General features: G+C 41.5%; 1 protein-coding gene across 7 annotated transcripts in view; it reads left to right on the top strand.

Moving 5' to 3' along the window:
* FAT3 (FAT atypical cadherin 3) overlaps positions 1-11116 on the top strand; it is a 418888-nt gene extending 407772 nt beyond the window's left edge. For 6 of the 7 annotated variants that reach the window (XM_032196191.1, XM_032196182.1, XM_032196148.1 and 3 more), the window contains 3 exons: positions 2759-2818; positions 5199-5234; positions 5877-11116. In XM_032196191.1, coding sequence (XP_032052082.1) covers positions 2759-2818; positions 5199-5234; positions 5877-6496 — 716 coding nt within the window. In that variant the 3' untranslated portion in view covers positions 6497-11116. Of the gene's footprint in view, positions 1-2758; positions 2819-4738; positions 4815-5198; positions 5235-5876 lie in introns of all 7 variants that reach the window. The other variant, XM_032196201.1, reaches the window with a different exon arrangement.
* The last annotated feature ends 12758 nt before the right edge of the window (positions 11117-23874 follow it).

Raw genomic sequence — 23874 nt, 5'->3', positions numbered from 1 at the left:
AATAAGGCTTTTCAAGCATCTTATCCTGCCCCCATTTCAGGCAGTGGCATGGTACTGAAATTGAATTGGGCCTTTTGTGCCCACTCATTTTTCCTGAAACCTACAATGAAAATATGGCCTTTAAAGGCAACAACTCAAGTTCAAGGTCTAAACAAATCAATAACTTCAGAGAGAACGAAGAAAGTAACTTAAATCATCTGAGTCATTTTTCAGAGGTCAGTGCAAGACTGCACGCTCTAGCTTTCTTTCAGTGTCAGGTTGGTCTTGCAGTGGAAGAACCTAAAATACAAATACAGGCATAAATAAGCATATTCACACTCACATAGTTGTACATAGGGGATAATGGATATCCCTCTTGAAACCATAAATTCTTCCCCCTCCTGTCATTTTAATTCTTTCTGCTTCACAGCCCTGCAAAGGTTAAAAGGTTGTCATTGAAACAGCAATGGGTACAATTCAGCATTCTGGGGAGGCAGGAGAGGCCAGGCTTCTTCCTCCAAAGCTGAGGTCCATGTGGCTAGACAGGAAGGACAGGCTTTTGTTTTGCTGTTGTACAAATGTGCCAATACTCTCTTGTGAAACTGGTGATTTGTTTCTGACTGAGGAAGCCTGTTTTTCACCAGAGAAGCATTGGGATGCATCTTGCTGAAGGTGTGACCAGATCTATGTTATTCAGTTACTGTCAGGTGCAGACAACCTCCACTCACCCTCTCCATGTTGCTTGGAGCCTTGTCTTCAGATTTGCATTACTAGGTTGAACAGTTGGGGTTTTTTTCAGCCTGAAAACATTTTGAGTGTGATATTGAGCCCAAGTGTACTCTCATATCTACCTCATTTAAATTTCTCAGCTCCCCTAGTCTAGCTGAGAGTACTTAATGGTATTCCCTGTGATCAAAAAACAATTTTTGTTAATGGTCACAGAGAAAAATAGTTGCTGGTCTCAGCAATAATGTTTTGAAAACTCACTTCAAAAGCAAGTTGCAGGTTTCCATAATAAGCAATTTGGAAACAGGAGGATGTGGCAAAAGTGGACTTTTAGGTTACTATTACTGCTGTTGAATTGCTGGTTGTGCTGAACAGTCCAAGGAACTGCTGTTGATGATGCCAATTTTCCACCCTTGGAAGTGCTAGATTTGGATGTTCTCTTACACTGAACTGCCTGGGGTGGAAGTTTCCCTCCCTTCTCTGCTCAGCTCTCACCAGAGCCATCCTTTATCTGCCACAAAGACTCTTGTGATGGGCCTGATTTTTGACCTCCCATTTTTACTCTCAGTTGTCCATAGCTCCCAGATCCCTGGCAGAAGCACCACTTTTCCTTCTCTTATTACCCACTCCCATTTGGCTGACATTCCCAGTAGTGGACTTTCTTCTTGGTGGAGTTCTTTTTCTTTCCACTCCTTCCTTGCTTTGTCTCACTCACATCAGCAATATGTGGGGAAGCCAGGACTAGGATGGGGCTGCAACTTTACTGCCAAAGCAGTGGTTCCCCCTAGCTCTGACAAGGCTCCTCATGCATCTTTTGGCTGCTGCCCACCTCTTTTTCCAGCCACACAACAGCTAATTACATGGTGCCACCTACTTTTCCATAATGTTTATTTGCATTAGCCAATACAAGCCTCCCTTGCTTACACAATTACCAGTGCCACTGATGTCATAAACACTCAACAGAGACATAGAACATGGTTTCTTTGGTTTATCAAGACTCTTTTTGCCAAGCACTCACAAGGACTGAGGAAATTGGATGAGATCCTTGATCCCATGCTCAAAATTTAACACAGTCCCCTCAATGTTCATCATGAAGTTGAAAGCTGCAATTGCTTTCAACATGCTTCTTGTGACCTCTAAGTCTATCAGCTGTGTGAAACAGTAATGTATTTCTTGCCCAACATTTCGGGTCCTCTTCTTAGCCTATTCCAAAGCAATCAGTTTTCTTTTAGCTAAAGACGTCAGAAAACCCAGTACCCAATGGAAGTAATGGGAGTCCCCTCTTGTTTCACTGGGTTTTATCTCAAGTAGTCAAAGACAATGTTGTTAGTTTATCCAAAATTCAGATCAGCTAGGAGATCCCACGCTGTTCCTCTCTGTGTTAAAACATTGTGTGGCATATATTAATTATTTCAAGGAAAAAGTGTATTTTGATTAAATAGTTGCTGAGAACACACAAGGCATTTATGAAAATATTCTGTCAAGCAAAGACCTGAATTTGAACCAAACCTACTTGACTGTGTCCTTCTAATTATGGCAGTACTGCTTTATGTCCCAGAGGTATTGCATTGCATGGCTCAAACCGTAAATAAGTAAAACATTCTCTTAGGAAATAGATTAAGCTTAGCACAGTTACAGATGGTGCGTTGGTCTAAAAGATAATGATCCCTTGGAGCACATGGCATGGTCTCTGGAGACCTTTAAGCAAGAATGAATTAGAAATTAGTGTCAGGTAGACAAGATACTGCTTTGTTTAATTGAATCAGCTGGCCAGTCTGCTTGAATTTATGAGGTGATACACATCATGCCGTATGCCTTTTTGGAAATGCTGGTTTGGAATTTATCACCACTCTGAAAATGTATTGGATTATCTGAAATGAAATGTCCTGCAACCCACTGCATAAATCATGCATTGGTTGGCAGACTTTTTTTTTCTATGTCAGTTCTGTCTGTTTGAGAGAATTTATTGTGGTAACATATGACATGTGTTTTAAATACTAACCTGAAGCTGTCCTTCCCTTCCCTTTATTTTCTGCTTTCCCTCCCCTGCAAGCTTCCATAGTGACTGTCATACAGCTTGTCAACAATGTAGTTGACACTATAGAAAATGAAGGTATTTAATTTTTTTTCTTTCTTGTTATGCAACAATGCTTCTTGTTTTCATTGTGAAACACTCCAGTAGAACCTCACTAATCTACACTGACAAGCAAACCTGTGGTGGGGATTGGGATTTGCAAATCAGCATATTCACCAGCAAACCCAAGAACACCAGGGTGGTGTAACACAAGATATCTATGGGTAATTGGAGGTGGTAGAAAAGGTGTCAAGGCCATCATCATCTTCTGTTCAGTCAATGTTATTGCTTGCTTATTGCCATTGCCTTCAGAGAGAGTAGGATGAGGTTGACAGTGGAGCCAAGTCATTGAGATTGTCCCATCTACAGAAGATGGGAAACAGAAGAAGATGCAGGAAGGCTGTAAAGTATCCTGGCTGCAGTAAAGCTGGCTTATGCACTCCATTGGGACTATGTGGAGAGGAGCAAAGTGGCAGTGGGCAGGTAGCTGGATTCTCCCAGGTAATAGTGTCAAACAGATGCATAGACACAACTCCAGGTATGACACATAGCAAGCAGCCTGCCCACCACTGCCTTTCCCCTGAGGTTGCTCTGCCTACTGAACAGAGCTGAACGTTCAGCTCTGCCATTGGCCCTCAGGGTAATCCCATCATGCTACAAGTGGTTTCCCTAACGGTAAAACAAGAACATTACAATTTGCCTCTTTGATAAAGCATTGAGGAAATGTGATATACCAAAAATAAATATTAGTATTATTTATTTGTAGAGCACTTATGCTATTCTTGGGAAAATGTCAACTCAGTATCAACTTGGTTATCCACAAGTCCAAAATATAGTCCATAGTGTGTTTTCTGAAGTATAATATTGCCATTCTTCTGGCTGTTGTATAAAATGAACTAGACAAGGTTAACTTAAAAAGAAAGTCTCACTCAGAAAAATAAAATAGAATAAAATAAAAAAACACTGAAATGAAAGCACAGCCACTGTAATTGTCTCTGCATTCCTAAAGGAAAGCATAAGCAAACACAATGGCTTCCTATCATGCTTTACAGGTCAGAAAAAGCCAACCTGGCAACAATTTCAAGAGGCTGTCACTGAAAATGCTTTGCCCACTTCCCAGTTCCTTACATAAGGGTTACTAATCTTGAATGCCCAGCAGCATAGCTGCTGGAAGCAGTGCATCATTAGTTGCACAGGGGCTGCAGGTGCATCACGGTGGGAGGACTGGGCTCCTGCCCCAGGGAGCTGCAGCAGGTGGTGCGAGTCAGCACATTAGTGAGGTTCTCCTGGATCCTGAAACCATGCAGCTCGGAAGGACCCGACACATCTCGGGTGCAATGTCATTACACTGACTGAAAGACAGCAACATCCTCATCCAGCAGAGAGGAATGACAAAGGAGAAGAGTGGTTAGGGCCGGTTCAGACAGTGCTGCTAAAGCTGCGGTAGCCCTAACCCTCCTCAGCCCAGGCTAATGCAGAGCAGGTAGAAAGCTGCTATCTGACTAACGAGCTAACAAATAAATCACTGTCACCACGCAGCATATGTGGTGATAAGCAAGGGCAAGAGTGGTGTTAATAGATGGAGGCCTGGAGAATAGCCTTCTCTGACCTCATCTGTGCCAGAGATTAAGGACTGTCATGCCATCAGGTGCTGCTCATCTGACCAGACCTCCTCCGGCAAGGCAGTCCAGAGACCTTGCCCGGTGACTTCTTGCATGAAGCCCAATAACATGTGGCTGAACAAGAGCATCCCATCTAGAAAACGCTGCAGCTTATTCCCCGCTCTTGTCACACAAAACCTCTTTCCTTGCTCTCTCCCCAGCCCCTGCACCCTCTCCATACTGGAATGCCTCCTTTCCCACCAGCTAGCATGGCAGTGCAGGTGGGAGGTGGGTACGGGGTTGCGGGGCATTGTAGCTGACAGCCCCATTAAATGGCTTTGTATTCTATTCTATTCAGGTTCTTATACCGTGCCCATCACCATGGTATCTGAGCCCAGGTGGGCCCAGATTTGTTTGAACCGGCCCTGAGAATGGTAGATTCTTATTTTTCTGTTTCAAAGTGAGAGAGAAATGTACTTTGCAATTATAAACCATAGAGATGGTGGATAGCCCTTTTTGTATTAAGAATTCCAGCTGTAATGTAATTCCATATCTGTTCAGTGAGGGTAGATAATTAAGATATGATAGAAAAGGAGTATAATGCACATGACAATCATTTCTTTATGTATGTCTGCATTTGACTGGGCAAGCTTATCTTGTACGTTAAAATAAAGAACAATTTAAAATCCTATTAAAATGACACCGAGCCAACTGTACTTTAGAAATATGCATGCAGAGTTTTGTATTTTCACGTGTAAGACTATGCTGGTAACACGCTCAAAGTTACCAGTTTTTACTTTTCACTTTGTATCTAACAGTGTCTGTTATGGATCAAGGACAGAACTACAACAGAGGTGATTTTTCTGAGACCCTTTCTGCCTGTTGGACTGTGCTGGGGTGGGAGGACACTGACTTGATCTGTTTGTTCTTGAACTGCTTCACATGTTCTTTTGTTTGAATTCTGTTGGGTTGCAAATGCTGCATGAGAATGGCCAGACACTTTTTTGTTATTTCAGGATCCAGTTCTCAGTCTGTTGGTTGATCAGATTGTTTGCTTGCACACTTCCTTTCTTCAAACAAAGTCATTGGAGGTGGAAGGGGAGATTAGATGTTGTATCATAAGCATGCTGACTTTTTTTTTTTTTCCAATTAACTGTGAAAAGCATTAATTCAGAGATTTTTGTCATTTTGATTTGTCAGCGTCATAGTTTCTAATACAACCTAGTAACATCCTAAGATGTGAACACGGCCTTAGATTAGCTGTGTTTCGTTTCTCTGCTTGTTTGCATTAGCATCATCATGCTGTTTCGTCCTTCTCTCCTACCGCTCTGGTCAGAGCATGGCTGACCCGCGGCAATGGCCTGTGGCGCATGCTGTGATTTAAACGTGCTGTGAGGATTGAGAGTTTGATCTTTAGCAAACTCCAGTGCATGCTCAACACCCCCTTGCCATTAGTGTCCCCATCTTAACAGCTCTGGTTCTCTTCCCCACTGCAGCGTATCATTGGGATACCTCTGACTGGATGCCAAGCGCTCGTTTATCCGACATCGAAGAAGTGCCCAATTTCGAGACAGCAGATGGAGGCTCAGCTCACCATGGCAGCACCAGAGAGCTGGAAACAGATTACTACCTTGGTGGCTACGACATCGACAGCGACTACCCTCCCCCTCACGAAGAGGAGTTCATGAGCCAGGACCAGTTACCACCTCCTCTTCCAGAGGATTATCCAGACCAATATGAAACCCTTCCACCCTCGCAGCCAGTCTCAATGGCAAGTACGCTCAGCCCCGACTGCAGACGACGGCCGCACTTCCACCCCAGCCAATACCTCCCTCCTCACCAGTTCCCCCATGAGACGGACACCGCAGGGGCTCAGACTGGTAACGAATTTAGTACTTTTGCTGTTGGCCCAAGCCAGAACACAGAAAACGTTAGTGCAGGTAAGATGCCCTTATCCTTGCACAACTCCCTAGATGCCTCCTCTTCTGACGTCTCAGCCAGCTGTGGCTTTGATGACTCCGAAGTAGCCATGAGTGACTATGAAAGCGTGGAGGAACTCAACCTAGAAAATGTTCACATTCCATTTGTGGAGACCCAGCATCAGACACAAGTGTAAAGGAAGCTCCCTTCTTCTTCTTCCTCTTCTTCTTCTTCCTTTTTTATTTTTATTTTTTGTCATTTGGTCCAATTAATAGTATAAATATTGAGAAGAAATTTTGCTGAAGGTGTATCTATATATATTGGGCAATGCAAAAATACAGTATAACCCATTATTAACTTGTTCAGAAATGATACTGTATGTGCAGACGCGAAGAGACCAATTGTGTTAAGTATTACACATCACAAAATTGTTACAGACAATCTGGAGAGTATGTACCTTCTATTTATTACCAAGAGTAAAACTGAGCTTTTGAGGAAGGGGGAAACGATCTCACTGCTAAATAAATTCCTTCTCTCCCTCCCACCATTACCCAGGGTTGGGGATTGTTGTTTTTTTTAGTATTGTATTATTAAAAGTGTTACAGTGTTATGATCTCCCTACAGTATTAAAGAACTGGTATGGATCATTCCAAGATGCAATATTGCATGAAATATTATGTCAGTGAAAGAGTGAAAGCAATTGATCGCTGAGGCTGCTATGTACAACATGTCAGATGGCTTAAAAAACAGCACTTACAAATTGGTATATCAAAGCCAAGCTACCAGTCATTTGTCCATAAATATTTATCTACACTTTTGTTTGTTACATAGCATTTCATTCTACTTTGTATACATATACCGCAACATATATACAGCAACATATATACAGCCTATATATTTAAGTTGGCCCGCTTTGGTTGCCGTGTTTTAACACCTGATGTCAGATGCGTGTGTACAACTTCACCCATGAGAACTTCTAGCAATGTCAGAGTCTGGTTCATTAGCAGCCTGGTTCTGCCTCAGACGCATACCTACAGCTTCTCTTGACTTCTGTATGCAGCGTGAACATGGATCTGAAAACAGCTAGCAAACCTAGGTATCTATGTAGCATGGCTGATTTTTCTGAAATTCCTTGCTTGGGCAATCACCTCTTTAACAGCAGTCATCATGCTACAATTATTGCAGTAAAATTAGTTGCAATTAAGTTGCATAAAATATTGCTATAATCTCAAATCGTTAGTTTAACATCATTTGGCAAATGTCCATCCTTAGAGCTTATGGGATGAGCTGTCGGCTGCTGTAAAGTGACTGAGTCGGTGGAACTGCACGGATGGGCCATGGCCAGAGATACGGTTTTAGATTTTCTGTTGGATCTGTGTGATTTCGTAGGATTTGAGGACTTCCAAAGGTTGTTTGCAGACATCAAAATATCATGGAATGAGGAAAACCATGGCATCACTATGCTTTTATTCTTCCCTCAGCCTGACTGGAGTAAATGGCCATTCACAGTGATTGGCCCGAGCAGCTAAGTGCAATATGGATATACAGCATTTTTGCTCAATGTATTAAAGCAGAATACATGTACCCATTGCTCAGTGCTATGAAAATGTTTCTACCACTTCATTTTACAGCATCTCTATACCTTATACAATGAATGTGAGTCTGTAGTCTGCATTACTGCTGCGGTTTCATCCATTCCTGCCATGGCATAATTCAGTCATTTTGAAAAGCTATTGAATGCATGTCATTGTTGCTAATAAGTAGATTCATTAACAGGTTTCCTATGCTGCTTTCCATATCCTGTCTCTTAGTCAAACATGTTAACTGAATAGGTTCATCAGTTGTATTCCAGGGCGTGTTCTTGACTGACTTGAGCTTCACCCAAAATTAAGTTGTTGTCCATTTCTTGACATACAAAAAGTGTTCGTTCACAGACTACCCCCAACAAGAAGAAATTATTAATAGAATATAATTGAAATAATTGCAGCTTGTAACACTTTTAATAAAACAGGATTTCTAAAATTCTCAGAGTAGGTACAATATGCGGCAATTCTTCATTAGAAAACATCTCATTTATACAGGTACATGAAAAAATGAGTGAACTTCTGGAAATAACATGTACTGCACATACAAGTATTATCAAGTACTTGTCCACAAGTAGTTTCTGTCCATTGAATTTATGAATGTCACTTGGTCTTCTCAGAGTAAACATGCTTCTGTAACGGTGATATATTCTGAATGTGCTCACGGTACGTTTCAACTCCCTTTCCCTGCTATTCTTTCTGTGTTTTCAAGAAAAAAAGAATAATGGAAATTTGTATCGCGATTGCAAGGAACTGAGGGATTTGTCAATAAACCACAAAGTGGTTTGGCAAGCCTTGAGGCACAGACAGAGGATGATTTGCATAGTTCATGAAGTCTGTGTTGCAGGAAATGAGATGCAAGGATTAGATTGATGTCTCTTCAAGATTAGGTACAACTGAGTTGGAAAAGCAAAGCTGCAAGCTTAGCTGCTCTGAAGCAATTTTAAAACTGGTATGACTTTCTGAGAATGTGATAGTCTCTTAGCATCCAGTTGTAGTTTACATGGGGTTTGCTCCTACTCAGTTTTGGTGTGAGACATTTTTATCTATTATGCAATTACTTCTGTTTTAGTCCCCAGCTAGTTATGAAGTGTACTTGTCATCTTCTTTTCTTCAATGAAAAATCTTGAGTAAGACTCTGATATCAAAACTTTACTGGGACATATCAGAAGTGTCACAAGGGAGAACACCACAGGAGCCTAGCAATTGCCATACAGAAAAGATCAATGTTTCTTACCAAGCTTGTTGCCTCAGTAATATCTTGTTGATAGTGAATTTTACTAGTAAATATGCATAAATACAATGTATAGTACTTTTTTCTGTTTTAATGTTGTTGCCATTTCATTTCACTGAACGCCTACAAACTAAAGTGCTGTGGGGAAGGTGCCAAGGATCACCGTTCAGCCTTCTCTGTCCCACTCATTTCTATACCTCAATATCTCCTCCCCTCCAAAGCAAATGAGCCTAATCTAATTTTTCCATCTCAAACAAATGCCCCTCTGTGGATATTGGTACTGATGTGGTCTTTCTGGTTTTGTTCTGGCCCTTTTGCATAGTGATAAGAACCTGAATGCAGATCCCAAGGTGAAATACCTCTTAGGGAGTAAGATTTTCATATTAACATCCTCTTGTTAATCCAAACCATTTTCTTTTTCATTACTGCTCTATGTGGACAAGCCCTAATTTTCTAAGCTGGAAGATAAAAAACACATGCACAACCTGATGTAAGAATTAGTGTTTACATTGTTCCATCCAACATTTAATTCTTTTTCTGCCATATGGTTATTTTTATATCGCTGTTGCTGCCATTGCCAGCTCCCTAGTTTTGTTGCTCTTGTCATCTGCTGATCTGGTTGGCCTTGATCCTGCGTGTCTGTATTTCAGCTCACATTCCTGTAGATGGCTCCACTACACAGTGTTTTCTTTCAGGATCAGCTGTAAGAGAGGTTTCATAGACTTAAGTGCTTTGCACTATCAGTGGATTAAAACCCTTAGGATCAAGACAGTTTTTGCTTTTTGTAGAGAAGCAAACCAAGAAATAAGCAACTTTTTAAAATGCAAATGCATGCTCGTGTCAAAAATCACTGACTTTGCTGAGGGATGTACGTGGGAGTAAAAGGATGCATGTTCTCCGTGTTTTGGTCCGAATGCCATACACACTGCGAGCCTTTTGATAACTCTGGCAGTGGGAAGAGCCTTAAAGTGACTGACATCGTAATTTATGCTGCCAATACCACAATAAGTGGCCTTGTGCAAAAGGCTTATGTACTTAAATGTGTTGATTACTTTGCCTTTGGGTTATAAACATCCTAAAAACAAAATAAACAAAACAAACCATAGACCCAAAGGTATTGCATGTGATTGCTATCCTGACCCAGTATCTTATAGCTGGGCACAGGGCCCAAGGAGACAGGAGACACAACATCACCTCCCTCCCACAGGGCCAAATGGATAGCCCTGCTAGAAGACCACCATAAAGCTGCCTTCCTATCGCTGCTCCTATAGGAAATAGCATAGGAGAGCAACCAGGAAGATGGGGCAGCAGAGCTTCACTACAGTACTGTGATTTCCACACAGCCCAGAAATTTTCCTAAAGCTTGGTGACATCCTTGATCCTGAATTATCCTGTGGTTTTCTTTACCCTGTAGAGCAGCACAAGGCTGGAAGGAGACAAAGGCTTCTTGCTGCCTCTGTTTTCCTGACAGAAGAAAACTGTGTGCTCCATCACGGGCTCTACCCCTCTGCATGTCCCACAGGCAAGTTAGATTTAGGTCCTTGGTATTTTTCTTCTGTTTTCTAAATTCTCTAGTATAGTCTGAAGTAGTGCTGGCCTTGATGTATTGGTGCCCTCTTCAGTGAGAAACTCAGCCTGGATACAGCATGGTGAAGCAATGCATGACACCGAAACACTGATTATTAGGGAGGCAGCAGCCTGTTGTCTCTGAGAGCCAGACAGGTGGTAATCTTCAAGAATATGACATGAAAATTGTTGCTGTTGGCTCAATTTAACATCCATTGTAAAGAAACATATGGGCAGGACAGAAAAAATGGTTAAAAATATGGCTTTACTCCTCATCAAGCTCCTGTTTGAAAAGCTAAAGGAATGCTATAGTGCATCCTCATAGCCACTAATAACTGCAGACACAGGAGAGTTGAAGGTGCCCTGGACCAGTTCTGCTACACTTCATTTGGAAAGGTTGCATGCTTAATAATGGAGGAAAAAAAAAAAAAAAGGCAATTTAAAGCCAGTAGTGAAAGTACATTTATGCTTTGTTGGTATTTTGGGGGATCTATTAACTGAATAATAACGGATATTTCATAGGTTTCCAAAGAGAGAGCTACATCTTAAAGTTCATCCTCTGATCATTTACCATCATTTGCCATGCAGTAAAACTGTGCTTTTTGCATCTCTGTCCATCTCAATACACTAAACTGCGAATAGAGCCTTAGAAATTTACAGTATTGCCCATTATCCATGGCCTTTAGCCTGTGTTTCATAAACTTGACATTTAACATCTCCATGACCAGAAGGAGCATTCAGTTAGTAAATCAGCTGCATCGTCACAGGGATGGGTGGATGGGGAGGAAATGAAATTAAATTCATTTCATTATGTAATAATGAAAAGCAATAACTACAAGTATGTCGTATTACACAAAGGCCATAAGTAATCTTTACCAGTGTTAAGAGTGCACTTGAACTGTATTGTGGAAAGAGATTGGAGCCCTCAGAACTGTAGCATTCTTCTGTCATAGGAGTACCTGAATCGCTGTTATTTAACAATGCAATGAGCCCATGCTGCCGCTTTTCAGGAAGTGACAAAGATGTTTAGGAATGAAAGCAGTTCTCTTTAAAGCACTGTATCAGAAAAGATTGTCTTGTAAATTTTACCTGTTGCAAGCAGGCTGGTTTGTAAAAGATGTATGTTTTGGTGTTTAAAAAGAAGTTTATAAAATAATGTATATAATGGTTTCAAATTACCAGGCTTTTGTAGATATTTGATGCCAATCAGGTCGCTTTAATTTTCTTTTTGTTTGTTCGTCTGTTTGTTTGGTATAAACCTAAAGGGTCATCAAAGTTGGTTTAAACTTTTAAGGTAACAGCAAAAAAAAAAGTTTTAGATTTGAAAACTGGTACTTTTTAATCATTTCAAAATGTACTGTAACTTTTCTTTTGGTTCTTCTCTTTTTGTTTAACTTTTTCTGTTTTTAAGAAGATGTTTTTTATTGACTTTTTTTAAATGAATGTGTTTTGCACAAAAAAAAAAAAAACAACAACCCTAGAGATATGAGTTTTATGCCATTTCAAGTAGTTATTAAGAGATGTCATATCTCCAATGACAACAGATTAAACCTTATGCAAAAGGGAAGGTTTATCACTTTGAGTGGGTATAGTCCCTCATCTGAAAACTAATTGTTCCTTCATAATTGCTGTTGGCAGTATTGTCTTGTGTTCTTTTGCTATAAAAACAAAACAAAACAAAAAAAGTGTACAGGTTTGTAACTGCCAAAATTTGCTAAAGTTGATGGTTAAAACAAGTTTTCCAAGTAAACAAAAAGAAAAGCCCAGCTGTGTTGATTATTTCTTGGTTTTTCTCCTACTTTCAAAGGAGGGAACAAGATAAGACATCAGTTCTGCAAGGAATGTAGCATTTCATTACCTCACTGTGTGCAGTATTGCAGAAAATGCTACTTGCTTGGACTCTTCAAATTCATTTCATTATTACATGGCAATTCCTCCAAAGGGGCCCCTACTCACACTGCAGGATCCTTGCCAAGAGTTGCTTGGCTGGTGTGTGTATACTAATGTGGTTACCTAATTAAAACCACAGTCTTAAACGATGCAAAGGTTGTCAACAAACCTTAAACAATGCAAAGGGTGTCAACACATCATGTAGCCATCTAGGCATTGAGCTCCATCAACTCAGCCATATTCAGGTGCAATTCAGCTGTTCTGGGTTAGCTGCTTAGCAGAGGTACGAGGGATGGGTGCTCGGAGGTAGTGTGTAAAGCAGGAGCCCACTCTGCAGCGCAGCAGGACAGATTTGCCTCCTGTGATGGGCTTCTCTGTCCTCCAGCATCATGGCACCAGCAGCTGGGACAAATTCAGGTGGGAGGTCTCAGGTGTGTAAGCACTGGCCCAGACAGAGCCCTCATTGTGCTGGGCACAATACTCGGTCTGCTCAGGGGCTTCATTCTGGGATGAACTCCATCTACTTCCCCTTGAACACATCTGATCTACTCCACAGCCCAGTGCAGAAAGAAGTGTTCCCTCCAGGGCTCTTTGAGTGCCCTGCCATGAAGCAGTTAGGAGCACGCCTTGCACTACCAAGGAGGAGGGATGCTGCTTGCATTGTGGTATCCTATTAAAATGTGAGACTCAGAGCAGTGTTTGAACTAAGCCTGCTAGCCAAGGCACAAATACCCTTCTTCAACATTCTTGAAACAGGATTTAAACTGTGGAAAGGCAGAATACCAAGTCAACATTAAAAGTCTCTCTTCCCCTAAGAATAACAAGATTTTTCCAAGAATGGATAAGTAAGCCAGTTTCCTTTTTATATCACTGTTTGTATATTCCCTGCTTGTAGAAGAGCTTTTCTGCTTTTCCACCTTTCCCAGCAGATATTGACTGATCCTCAGTGAAACACTCATGGCAGTGGAAGTAGTACCAGAGGTCAGCGAAGTTCACTGGTATAGTGAGATGGAGCAGAGAAGCAGACAGGAAAGACTAGTTTGGAGAACATTCAGGACTGAACGACTTAAAATTCCTGCCTCAGTTTAATGTCCAGAGCTAGAGAACAACATCAGTATTTCTTTTAGGATGGAAAAGATGAGAACTGGGGTGGCAAAGAGGTCAAAGCTCATGCAAGTGTCCTGTCAAAAATTTCCACCACTGGTTGTCCCCTTAACTCACGCCAACAATGAACTATTTCTTCCTGCCATGTGTTGTAGTAACAGGTTGTGCAAATTTGCAGCACAACCAGGTGAACATAGTGGAAAACAGCTTCCCCCATTATCACAGACTGTGCTGCCAGAGAATAAAACATCACCCAGCAGCAGACATAGTGTCTAAACGTTAGGAGGTAAAATCTAATGGGAAAAAATGGAAAGCAGCGGGTGATGAAACCATGGCTCTGGTGATTTCAGTGGACCTGAGTTTTTATCAGAAGAATCTTCTTTATTTCCACAGAAATACCTGTAATGCAAAACAGCATGGAAAGCAGGGCCAGCATTCCCAGCCCTTTAGAAACAATCAGGGGTTTCCACAGTTCTCTGGGGATCAGGAAATGAAGAGGAGATTGCCCTTCCTATCTTCAAACTTAATCTCAATTTTCAGATCAAAGACCTTTCCCTGTTGGTAACATCCTTTCTGCTTCCCCTTTGCATGCTGCTTGCCCCCACTCTTACCACTCAATGGGGAAAAGTCAGTGCAATGACTTTGACTTTCTCTCGAGTTCAGAGAAAGCAATTCAGAAGCCCCCTGCCTCTTTTCAGCCAGCAATCATGTGTTTCAGGGAAGAAAGCCTTTTCCAAAGGGCACACCAGCCTGCTGGAGGAAAGGCTCCTGGCTGTAGAAACATGCCTAGTTCCATGCAAGAGGAGGCCAGGAAAATGTAACAGCAGTTTTTTTTCTCTTTTAGTTTAATTCTTTCAGGTGTATGTTCTCCCCAGAATACTTCTCTGCAGCACACCTCACCTGCGCTCCCACCAGAGCCAAAGGACAGCAGCAGGCACCTCCTGCAGGAGACGTGCTCTGGTGCAAGCCAAGGTAAATCCACTGAGCCCTGTGGACACAACTCAGCTGCTGTGATGTTGCCTAGGGAAGAGAAGAGGTACAAAGAAGCTGCACAGAAGCCAATTCCCGCTGTCCCATTTGGCTGATGCTTGGCTTGCTCAGACGTGTCATGAATTGCTCTCAAGGGAATAAATGCTGCTGTAAACTGGCCAAGCAGAGAAAGAAGTTGCCTGCTATGGCCTATTGATCAGTTACCTGGGAGTGTTTGCAGGGACACTTGTATGGACAATAACAAAGAGAAAAAGAGAACAAACTTTTTTTATTCAAGTCACTTTAAGTGATTTATTTTATTTAAAAAAATACAGAAAATTAAATACATTAATTAAACATAATGTCATAAGGTGATCATATGAGAAATCAAGTTGCGCTAGTAACTTAACTTTAATACAGACAAAAGGTGACGTGCTGGTTTTATTAAGTCCATTAGGTCACTCCTGTTGTCTTCAATGTGTCTGACTTCACTGGGTCTCCCTGAGAATGGGATGTTTCACAGAATTACAGAATCACAGAATTTCTAGGTTGGAAGAGACCTCAAGATCATCAAGTCCAACCTCTGACCTAACGCTAACAGTCCCCACTAAACCATATCCCTAAGCTCTACATCTAAACGTCTTTTGAAGACTTCCAGGGATGGTGACTCCACCACTTCCCTGGGCAGCCTGTTCCAATGCCTAACAACCCTTTCAGTAAAGAAGTTCTTCCTAACATCTAACCTAAAACTCCCCTGGCGAGTTTACAACACAGCAGAGGCTACATCACTGTCTAAAGAGAAGCAGGAAGGATTTCTCCTGGATTTTTTTTTTTTTTTCAGAAACTTAAATACCCTTGTTCAATGTAGGTGTGAATTGACAGGTTGCAAGGAAACCAAGTGCCATCCATTCCCCATCCCACTTTGAGCAAAGCAAGACTAACAGCTTCTGTGCATCTTTTAGTCAAAGATTAATACCCAGAGCACTAGGGCTTGCTCCCTGCAGGTTTTCCAGCACAAAAACTGTGCCTTGTGTTTCCTTCCCAGCAAAGAACAAATGCGGTCACAGGCCAAGGGCTCCTCACATGTCTCCAGTGTTGGCACCTCCATTTGACCCAGCCATCCTTGGCTGCTTTACCTTCAGTGAAGGGATGTAGGCACTTCAGGATGCTAAGTCACCTAATCCATTGTTAATGTCTACTTTAGAAGGACAACAGCTGAGAAGAGCTCATGTGTCTTCAGTGGCAATTAAGGATTCCAGATGATAGCCTCAGCCACAAACTTGGATCCTATGGATTCCACATTCAGTGCATGTTTTGCTTTTGGGAATTGTTGTTCATGTAATTGTTTTAAGCATCTTTGTTCATGAGTGAGAGAGATTAGCAAACCAGACAGAGGCAGGAGAGCCACTGAGATGGTTGGGGGCTGGAGCATACGACATATGGGGAAAATTTAAGGGACCAAACTTACACGGTTCTATGATTCTATTTCTGTGTGTTCCGTCCTAAGAAATAAAATGTTTTCTATTCAACTGAAATCCATCTGTTGCCATGTATAAAAGTTATTTGCCTTTTATGAATTACGGTAAACCTAAATCTTATTTAGTAGGTCCTCAGGAAAAAAAAAAAAAAAATTATCTCTGCTTACTGTTCAGTTCTAGCAGCACTAATTAATGCAAACCTCAAAGTCATGTTACTCTATGAAAAAATATATATGTTCCTAAAGCAAGAAGACAAAGATCTCATTAAGACCTAGTTCCCATTGTAAAATTTCTGCTGACAGATGGTGTCTTAACATTGTCTCCTATTGAACGGATCCACATATAGCCTGATGTAGCCAACAATACTCAAGATAAACACCAATACACCTGGGCAGTCAGGGAGACCTGCTTAGTACACAGGGTTTATTAGGTTAACCAGAAGGTTAGCTCTTTCCTCCCTCTGTCTTTTAAAAACCTAGAAGTGTTTAGGAAAGTTGCTTTCTCTGGAGGCCTACAGCTGTGAACCAGGTAGTGTGGGCTCGTGGACAGACGTTCACTGAAGCAATGTCATTCTCCTAGAGCAGGAAAAAAAGCTGGATCTTCTCCACCTGTGAGGAATAGGGCTTGCACAAGCCTCTGCTGGTGTAACTGCAAGGAATGGGATGCTGGAATAGGATGCTTAGGTACTCACAGAGCTGGTGCTGGTATTCACATAAGAAGCAGAGGAGATCCTGGACCACGAAGTCCTAGATCAGCACACTATGTCCTGATATATGAAGAATCTACATCAAAAAACAGTAAGGCTGGAGGCATCCAAGCTTTTTTTTTTTTTTTTTTTTTTTTTTTTTTCAGGAGAAGCTAAAGACTATGCTCTTTGCCCTTTCTGTGAATATCCATTAGCCAAAATGGGTGACTTCTGGTATGGCAAGAAAATGTGAGCTTACCCTGCCCTTCCAAAGATGAAGGATTTCTTCACAACACAGCAGGACCACATCCAGAAGTACCAGAAGGACTGCAGTGCTGTGAGATCTCATGTGAATATAATACTGTAATATTGCTAAGTGCTAGGCTTCATCTGTGTTATAAAGACCTCTCATTTTGGAAAGTGGCATCGATTTTTCCCCAGGCCAGAGGTGAGGATATTTATATTTCTTTGATTATCATTAGCAATAAATCAGAGCCATGTCATGAAAAATAAATAAATTAATTAATTAAATAAAATAAAAAAAAAAGAAAAAAAAGAAAAAAAAGTGAGTAATTGCAAACTGAAATAACTTAAGTAACTTGAGAAGAATATAATCATTTCATTTTAAAAGTATGAGGGCCTGATCAGCCAGAGTGTTGGATACTGCAGTTTGATCACCTTCTTCAAAGGAAGCTTGGTGACCACAGTACAGCCTCCTCCCACCATCAGTCAGGTTATTCCCTCAGGCTGCCTGTAGCTGGGTGCAGAGCAGCACATCCCCAGGTAAGAGTCTGGAGAACACAGAGACTTGCATTGCTTCACTCAGTGATACTAAAGAGGTTGGTGCTTGCAAAGCAGCCTCTACTTAGGGAATTTTGCTTAATTTAATTCACTTCCAATTAACACAAAAATTTGATTACTCATTTGGGTAGCAAGGAAAAAAAATAAGAAGAAGAAGAGAAAAACATAACCAAATAAACAAAATGCTAGGGAAATATTTATCTCACAAGCTGCAGTCCCCAGTCATGTCCTCACCCTGGTGTGGGTGTCCCATGGCCGCAGTCCCCCTGAGGTACCTTCTCTGGCATGAAGATGTCCCCAGCAATGCCTCCATCCATGTCTTCCCACGTGTCTCTTCCCATGTTGCTTGACCCTTGTAGCTAACATTTTTCCTTAAACATCTTTGAGCACAAAGTTTTGGCATCCAGTGTGTTGTTTGCATCATTTTGGAGCTGGACAGAACCAGCTCTGACTAATAGTGGACAGTTCCTGACCTCCTCCCACACAGGTCACCCCCAAACCTCCATGCTACCAGAACCCTGCAATTTATGATCAACATAGTGCCCTTATTGCCTTGTGTGCTCTCTTGATCCCCTAAACACTGCCCTAGCTGCACGGATAAACCTTAGATCTTGCTTCTTTCTCTTTCCCCTGAGATCCTGTATTTTCTACTTTCTACCATGATAAGAAAGCTTCTCATTACCTTCTGCAACAATTGTCATATATTGTCTGAAATACAGACAGTCCAGGCTAACAGCTGAGACATTTGCCACAGCTTGCCTCAGCTTTTACAGCCCTACAGGGTGCTGTGCTCCCCCTGAGCAAAGCTTCCAGGCCCTAATAACTCTGGCGAGTAATCTGGTGCCTCCGGTACCAACATCTCCCTCCTTCTGTCTGGGCTTTGTGAAACCCTGCCTGAACCGCTGCGGTTGGTGCCTGAGCTGTTGTGGTTGGTGCCACTGGGTCTTGCTGGGATCCAATGAGCCCAAGCCTCACTGTCCTTGATCTTTCTGGGGATTTCCTTACGGGAAATTTCTTTCTGTTGCTTTGCTAGCACTGTATCTCTTCCTTGCGAACTGCAAGCTCGATAGCTGCCTAAATTTATTTCAGTTCAGAAGTTATACCAAACTATTACCAGCCTTACCGTTGAGAAGATGGTAGAATGAACTTTCAAAATATGTAGACCCTTATAGAGCAGACTACAGACATGTGCAGTTACAGAGTCTGATTATGGTTGCACTGTGTGTTTCAACATAAAGTAAGAGAAGTAAACTCAATGCCCTTTGACTATCTTGTCCTCAAGGGCTCACTCTTGGTCTAGAGTCATTTACTTGACTAGTTTGCCATTAACTACAGTGGGAGTTTAGGCACCTGGGTGACTCACAGACACCTACGTTTGGATTAACATTATGGTGCAGTTCAGCTGCTTACTTCAGTGTCATTTCAGATGACAGATATTCCACCTAGGCTCTGGTATAGAAGGACAAACATCTACAGATTCTGTGCCAAATTTGCCAGTCACGTGCATATGTCTTTGGCTTAGATGAATGCATGCTCAGTTGCCTGTATTTAGGCAACTGATTCAGCCCAGCTCCTTAAAAATCTTCTTTCCCAGATCCCTCCTGTTCCTCTCCTCAAGAAAATTGAATGACAGTCTGTTCAAATGGCAGGGCTGCTGGGCTGCACGTGCACAGTATTAAAGACCACAATCATCTTTTTTTGCTTTCCTTCTCTGCAGTCGCCGTAATTCACATGAACACAGACAGTAATCTTAGTACAACCAGAAAGCACTGACCATGGCTATGTTCATCCAGTTGTGTGGCTGAGCTCCACACCCTACGGTACACATTCCCTGCCCTGTGTGTGTAGAGTTGCTGTATTGCCCCTTAGTACGATATGTTTTGAAGGTATGGCCAGTAGGCATTAGGCTTCTGTGAAGTTCAGTCACTAAATGGCAGCTAATGTGGGCAAAGCTGGAACTCAATATCATTGAGGTCTCAACTAAAAGAAAATAGAAGGGCAGATATGCACAGCATTTAGAGCTGAATCAGACCACAGAGGCTGGCATAACTTGGTGAAAACGTTCTAAGAAAAACAGTTACTGAAGTAACATAACTTAAATATCAGACTTGTAGTGTTAAATCTGTGGATCATCATCACCCAGCACACAAGTTTCCAGAAGAACAGAGAAGAGGTCCATTCTTATCCAAGTCCTACTGATACAAAAATTATCTGGAAGTCTTTAAAAAGACTTAGTAAAGTCTTTGCTTGTCTAATTTATGATGCAATGACACAGAACTATTGTTTGAATGGTAAATGATTATGGAAACTGGTTGAATATACAGAGAAGGCTGGAGCATATGGCAAGCCAGAACCTTTTGATTAGGATGCACTTTTTAATACATGCAATCATATATCTCAGAGAAGTGAATATACATCTGTTTCACAAGGTGAAGGAAGCGTGGCTTGGTACTGTGTCCTAGTAAACTACTCAGAAGTAGTAGAGTAGATAATCCTTGAGTAAGTGTTTTAACTGTGATGGTAGGACCTTGATGTGTGGCTGAGAAGCAATCTTTGGCTGCATATTTGGAAATGCCAAATGGTAATAGGTACATAATATTTCCATCTTTACTATAACTCATTCAAATCCTCACAGTTCAAAAAGGGAGATTGTGAAGTTGCAAAGCATTCAGAAAAGCAACAGGATGGGTCTGAGAGTTGTGACCCAAACTTTACAGTGACAAAATAAAAGTTTGGGATCTCTATTTATTTAGTATCAAAAGATGGGTAAAAATAACCACAGGGGGAAAAAAAAAAAAAAAAAAAAAAAAAAAAAAAAAAAAAGTTCCTATTTTAGATTAGATCTACAGCAAAGGCAGGGAATTAACATCTAGAAATCACTCACATAGAGCTTGGATTGAGTGTCTATCACTGGACATCTTTAGATCACACCTGTCTGATCTTGATCCATTCTGCATCTGTCCCTCTGGTGGAAAAGCTGTGGTTCAGCTAATAGTTAAAGAAATGACAGATCACCCAGGAAACTTGTTTGGTTTGTGGTACACAGAAAGCCAGCCAATGTCATCAAAATTAATTCCTCCCATTGCTAATAAATTAAATAAATAAATAAATACATACATACATACATAAATGATCAATTCACATAGAGAGGAAACAAAAAGCATGTAAAATACAGAATCCACATGGCACCTGGCCAGAGGACCCTTAGGGCCTTGCAGAGCCCCCTGCAGTACTCCTGCCCGTCCCTGGCATGTGCCTGAGCAGCCGGAGCTGCAGCAGTCCTGAACTTTGCTAGAAGCCATTGAGGGACATGTAGTTGATTTATGAGCACTAATTTGTCACTTGTAATATTTCTTTCTTATTTCGCTCCCTCCACCCCCCTTTTTTCCTTGTGTAAAATGATATTTTTAATCCAGCACGGATGTTTCATCATATTGCCTGTAATATGGAGAGCAGAAGACTTCAGCAATATTACTCCAAAACACCTTCTGAGGGTATTTAGCATTTGCAAATGAATCACTCATCATGTACTCTGTAGGAAGAAATAAATTTTCCTGTAAATTGCCAGGGAAGGTGTTTTTTTCTCCGTCTTTTATTTTCTCTCTTTTTTGCTGCCTTTTTTTTTTTTTTTTTTTTTTTTTTTTTTTTTTTTTGAGCCAGAGATGTTTTTGACATTAGATCACTGCCTTGACGTGATTTCTTCACAGGAGACTCATTTCAGGGGGGCAACAGAGTTTATCATGTGGGGGAGAATTACTCATCACTTACAGGAACTAAGGAAAAAAGAAAAACTTCAAATTGTCCAAAGCACACAGTAGAAGCTCTGACTGAATGCTTTAGGTAACATAAAGGTCCCTGGCATGTTCCCACACATAGACAGATAAGGAATGATCACAGCTACACCCTTGGCAGTACAGGAGACAATAGAGTTGGGGCTTTCAGCTAGGTCCTGGAATTAGAATATGTGTCGGAGTGACAGGACAATGACATCTTGAGATTTATTATAGAGAAAGCTGTTGTGTCAGGTGTTACTGCTGCCTCCCACAGAACTATTGTGCTCTGTAAGTGCTCACAAAGACACTGCCACACTAATTTTCCTCAACAGCAGAAGCCAGTCACTGAGTTTTGCACTTTTGATTCAAGTCAGATACATATTTCTCACTGAATTTCAGGTTAATGTCCTGCTGAAAAACTCAGTGTCAGCTTGGGTTTTTAGGATTTGGAAGAAAATCAACTACCCATTTAGCATGTATGACTGGATAAGCACTTGAAGGCTTGCAAGTAAGTAATGAGTTTACCCATCCAGATTCCATGATGGCCCTAGGGAAATTCAACAAAATCCAAGTAATTTATTTCAAGTGATGGCTACATAATTAACTGCAACCAAGTCAAAGTGCTTTAAAAATTTACCATGTCTTGGCTCACCTAACCATCTTTCAGCATGTTGCTATCAACTCCCAGATTCATGTCCCTCCCAGACATGAAGGAATGCACAATGATGTAAAACTCTCATGAACGTGCTGTCAAATACCTAATATGTGATAGACAACACTGAAATAATATACACTGACTCATCTCAAAGGTTACATAGTCCCAGCAATGTCTCCTGCCCTCCTGCCCAGAGCAATCTGACAGGCAAAGAGCAAATCTCCACACAGGAGGCAGCAAGGCAGAAGCAGGCAGAAGCTGTCCATTCTGTCCAGCACTAAGACATCTCCATGTTTACTCTGGTCTTTTGTTTGTTCCCATCTCAGTATACTTGTCTCCTTTTTCCTGAAAGGTTGGACCTTTCATCAGCCCCTAGTTGAATTCTTGTCTCCTTTCTAACCTTTGCTTTCCTTTTTGGTTGAAGAAGCAGAAAATATATAAACGATGTGGAATGAGATGACAGGAAAGAATAGCTCAGGGAAATCACACTGAATGAAAAAGCAGCTTTAACTGAAAGAAGGTTCAAGGAGGAGACAATACTCAAGCTGAAGAAGAACTTTTCTCTGCAGCATCTTGGGCAGTTGAAGATTCTGGTCATGACCCGAGACAGTCACAGCAGCGATGCTGGCATTGGTGTAAGCCCAGTGCACAAATACAATGCAGCTCACCAGCCAACAACCCTCACATGCCCTTTCCTTCACATCCTGATGCCTGGTTCCCTGCTATGTGCACTCCATCCATGCAGCTTTGCCACCAAGCAATAACCTCTCCCCACCATCACTTCCCCTTGCTTTGTTGCTTCTGTTGCTTATGCCCCGGGGGTTCTTCTTGTCCTCAGGCTGGGTTCATGGTGTCAGCTATATCACAGCTTTCTGGCAGAGCAGGATGCTGCAGGATCCCAGGACACCTGCTTTTGTCCTACTAACTGTTTTCAGAGCTAATCTTCTTTGATGGTCTCGGCACTGCAAGGAGCCAGTTGCCTGGGAGCCGCTGTTCAGGACATGATAAGATGGTGCTGTCAGGAGCCAGCATGCCTGTGGTGGCTGTGATAAGCTGAGGTATTCCTCCTCCCTACGCTCTTTCCATCTGAGAAGATTTCATGGTATGTTATTCTAGGTGTATATTTCATCGCTTCTTAAAGTGTATGGTGGTGTCACCTCTGTCCTGCAAAGCAGTGCAAGGAAAGCTTGGTAGCTCTGTAGTGGAGCTGGTTATGAAACTACCTCTGGGCATACAGCTTCATCTTTAATCTTTCTGTCTTTTGCTGTCCCTCAGTTCCTGAGTGCAGCATAAAAACTTTGCTCCTCAAAGTTCTTTTCATGTGCTTTTTTCTTTCTCTAAAAGCAAATTAAAGGGGATAAAACACCGTTCTGTGCCCACATAAAACCACACCATGCCAAAGTGCAGCATTATCAGTAAATAGGCAGCGTTTAAAAACATAATTTGTGAATCGGGCCAGAATGCAACTGAATATCACATTTGAGAAAAGATGCATGGCAGAAACATTTGTGCATGGCCGTAACAGAAATGCAGGAAAGTGGATGCCAGGCCACAGTGGAGTTTATAGCTGTATCAGCAGTGATTTCCCCCAGCCTAAAACCCACAAACATTTCATCTATTTAGGCTTTATATTTTCATTCAGTTAAAATGGACAATTTGTGAGATCCCTTATTACTGACTGATTTCCTCATTTTCCTCTTTGGATTGCCAGAGGTTTAAGATGAAAAAGATATCAATATTCAAGGGGGAAAAAAAAAAATAAAAATAAATGACTTATGTGAAACAGCAAATTCAGTGCAATCGTTTTTGGAAGGAGGGATTTCTGATAAATTGCCA

Source organism: Aythya fuligula, chromosome 1 (genome assembly GCF_009819795.1).
Source record: "Aythya fuligula isolate bAytFul2 chromosome 1, bAytFul2.pri, whole genome shotgun sequence".
Taxonomy (NCBI): Eukaryota; Metazoa; Chordata; class Aves; order Anseriformes; family Anatidae; genus Aythya; species Aythya fuligula.
Note: the sequence above shows the minus strand (reverse complement) of the source record. Positions and strands in the feature narration are given on the sequence as shown.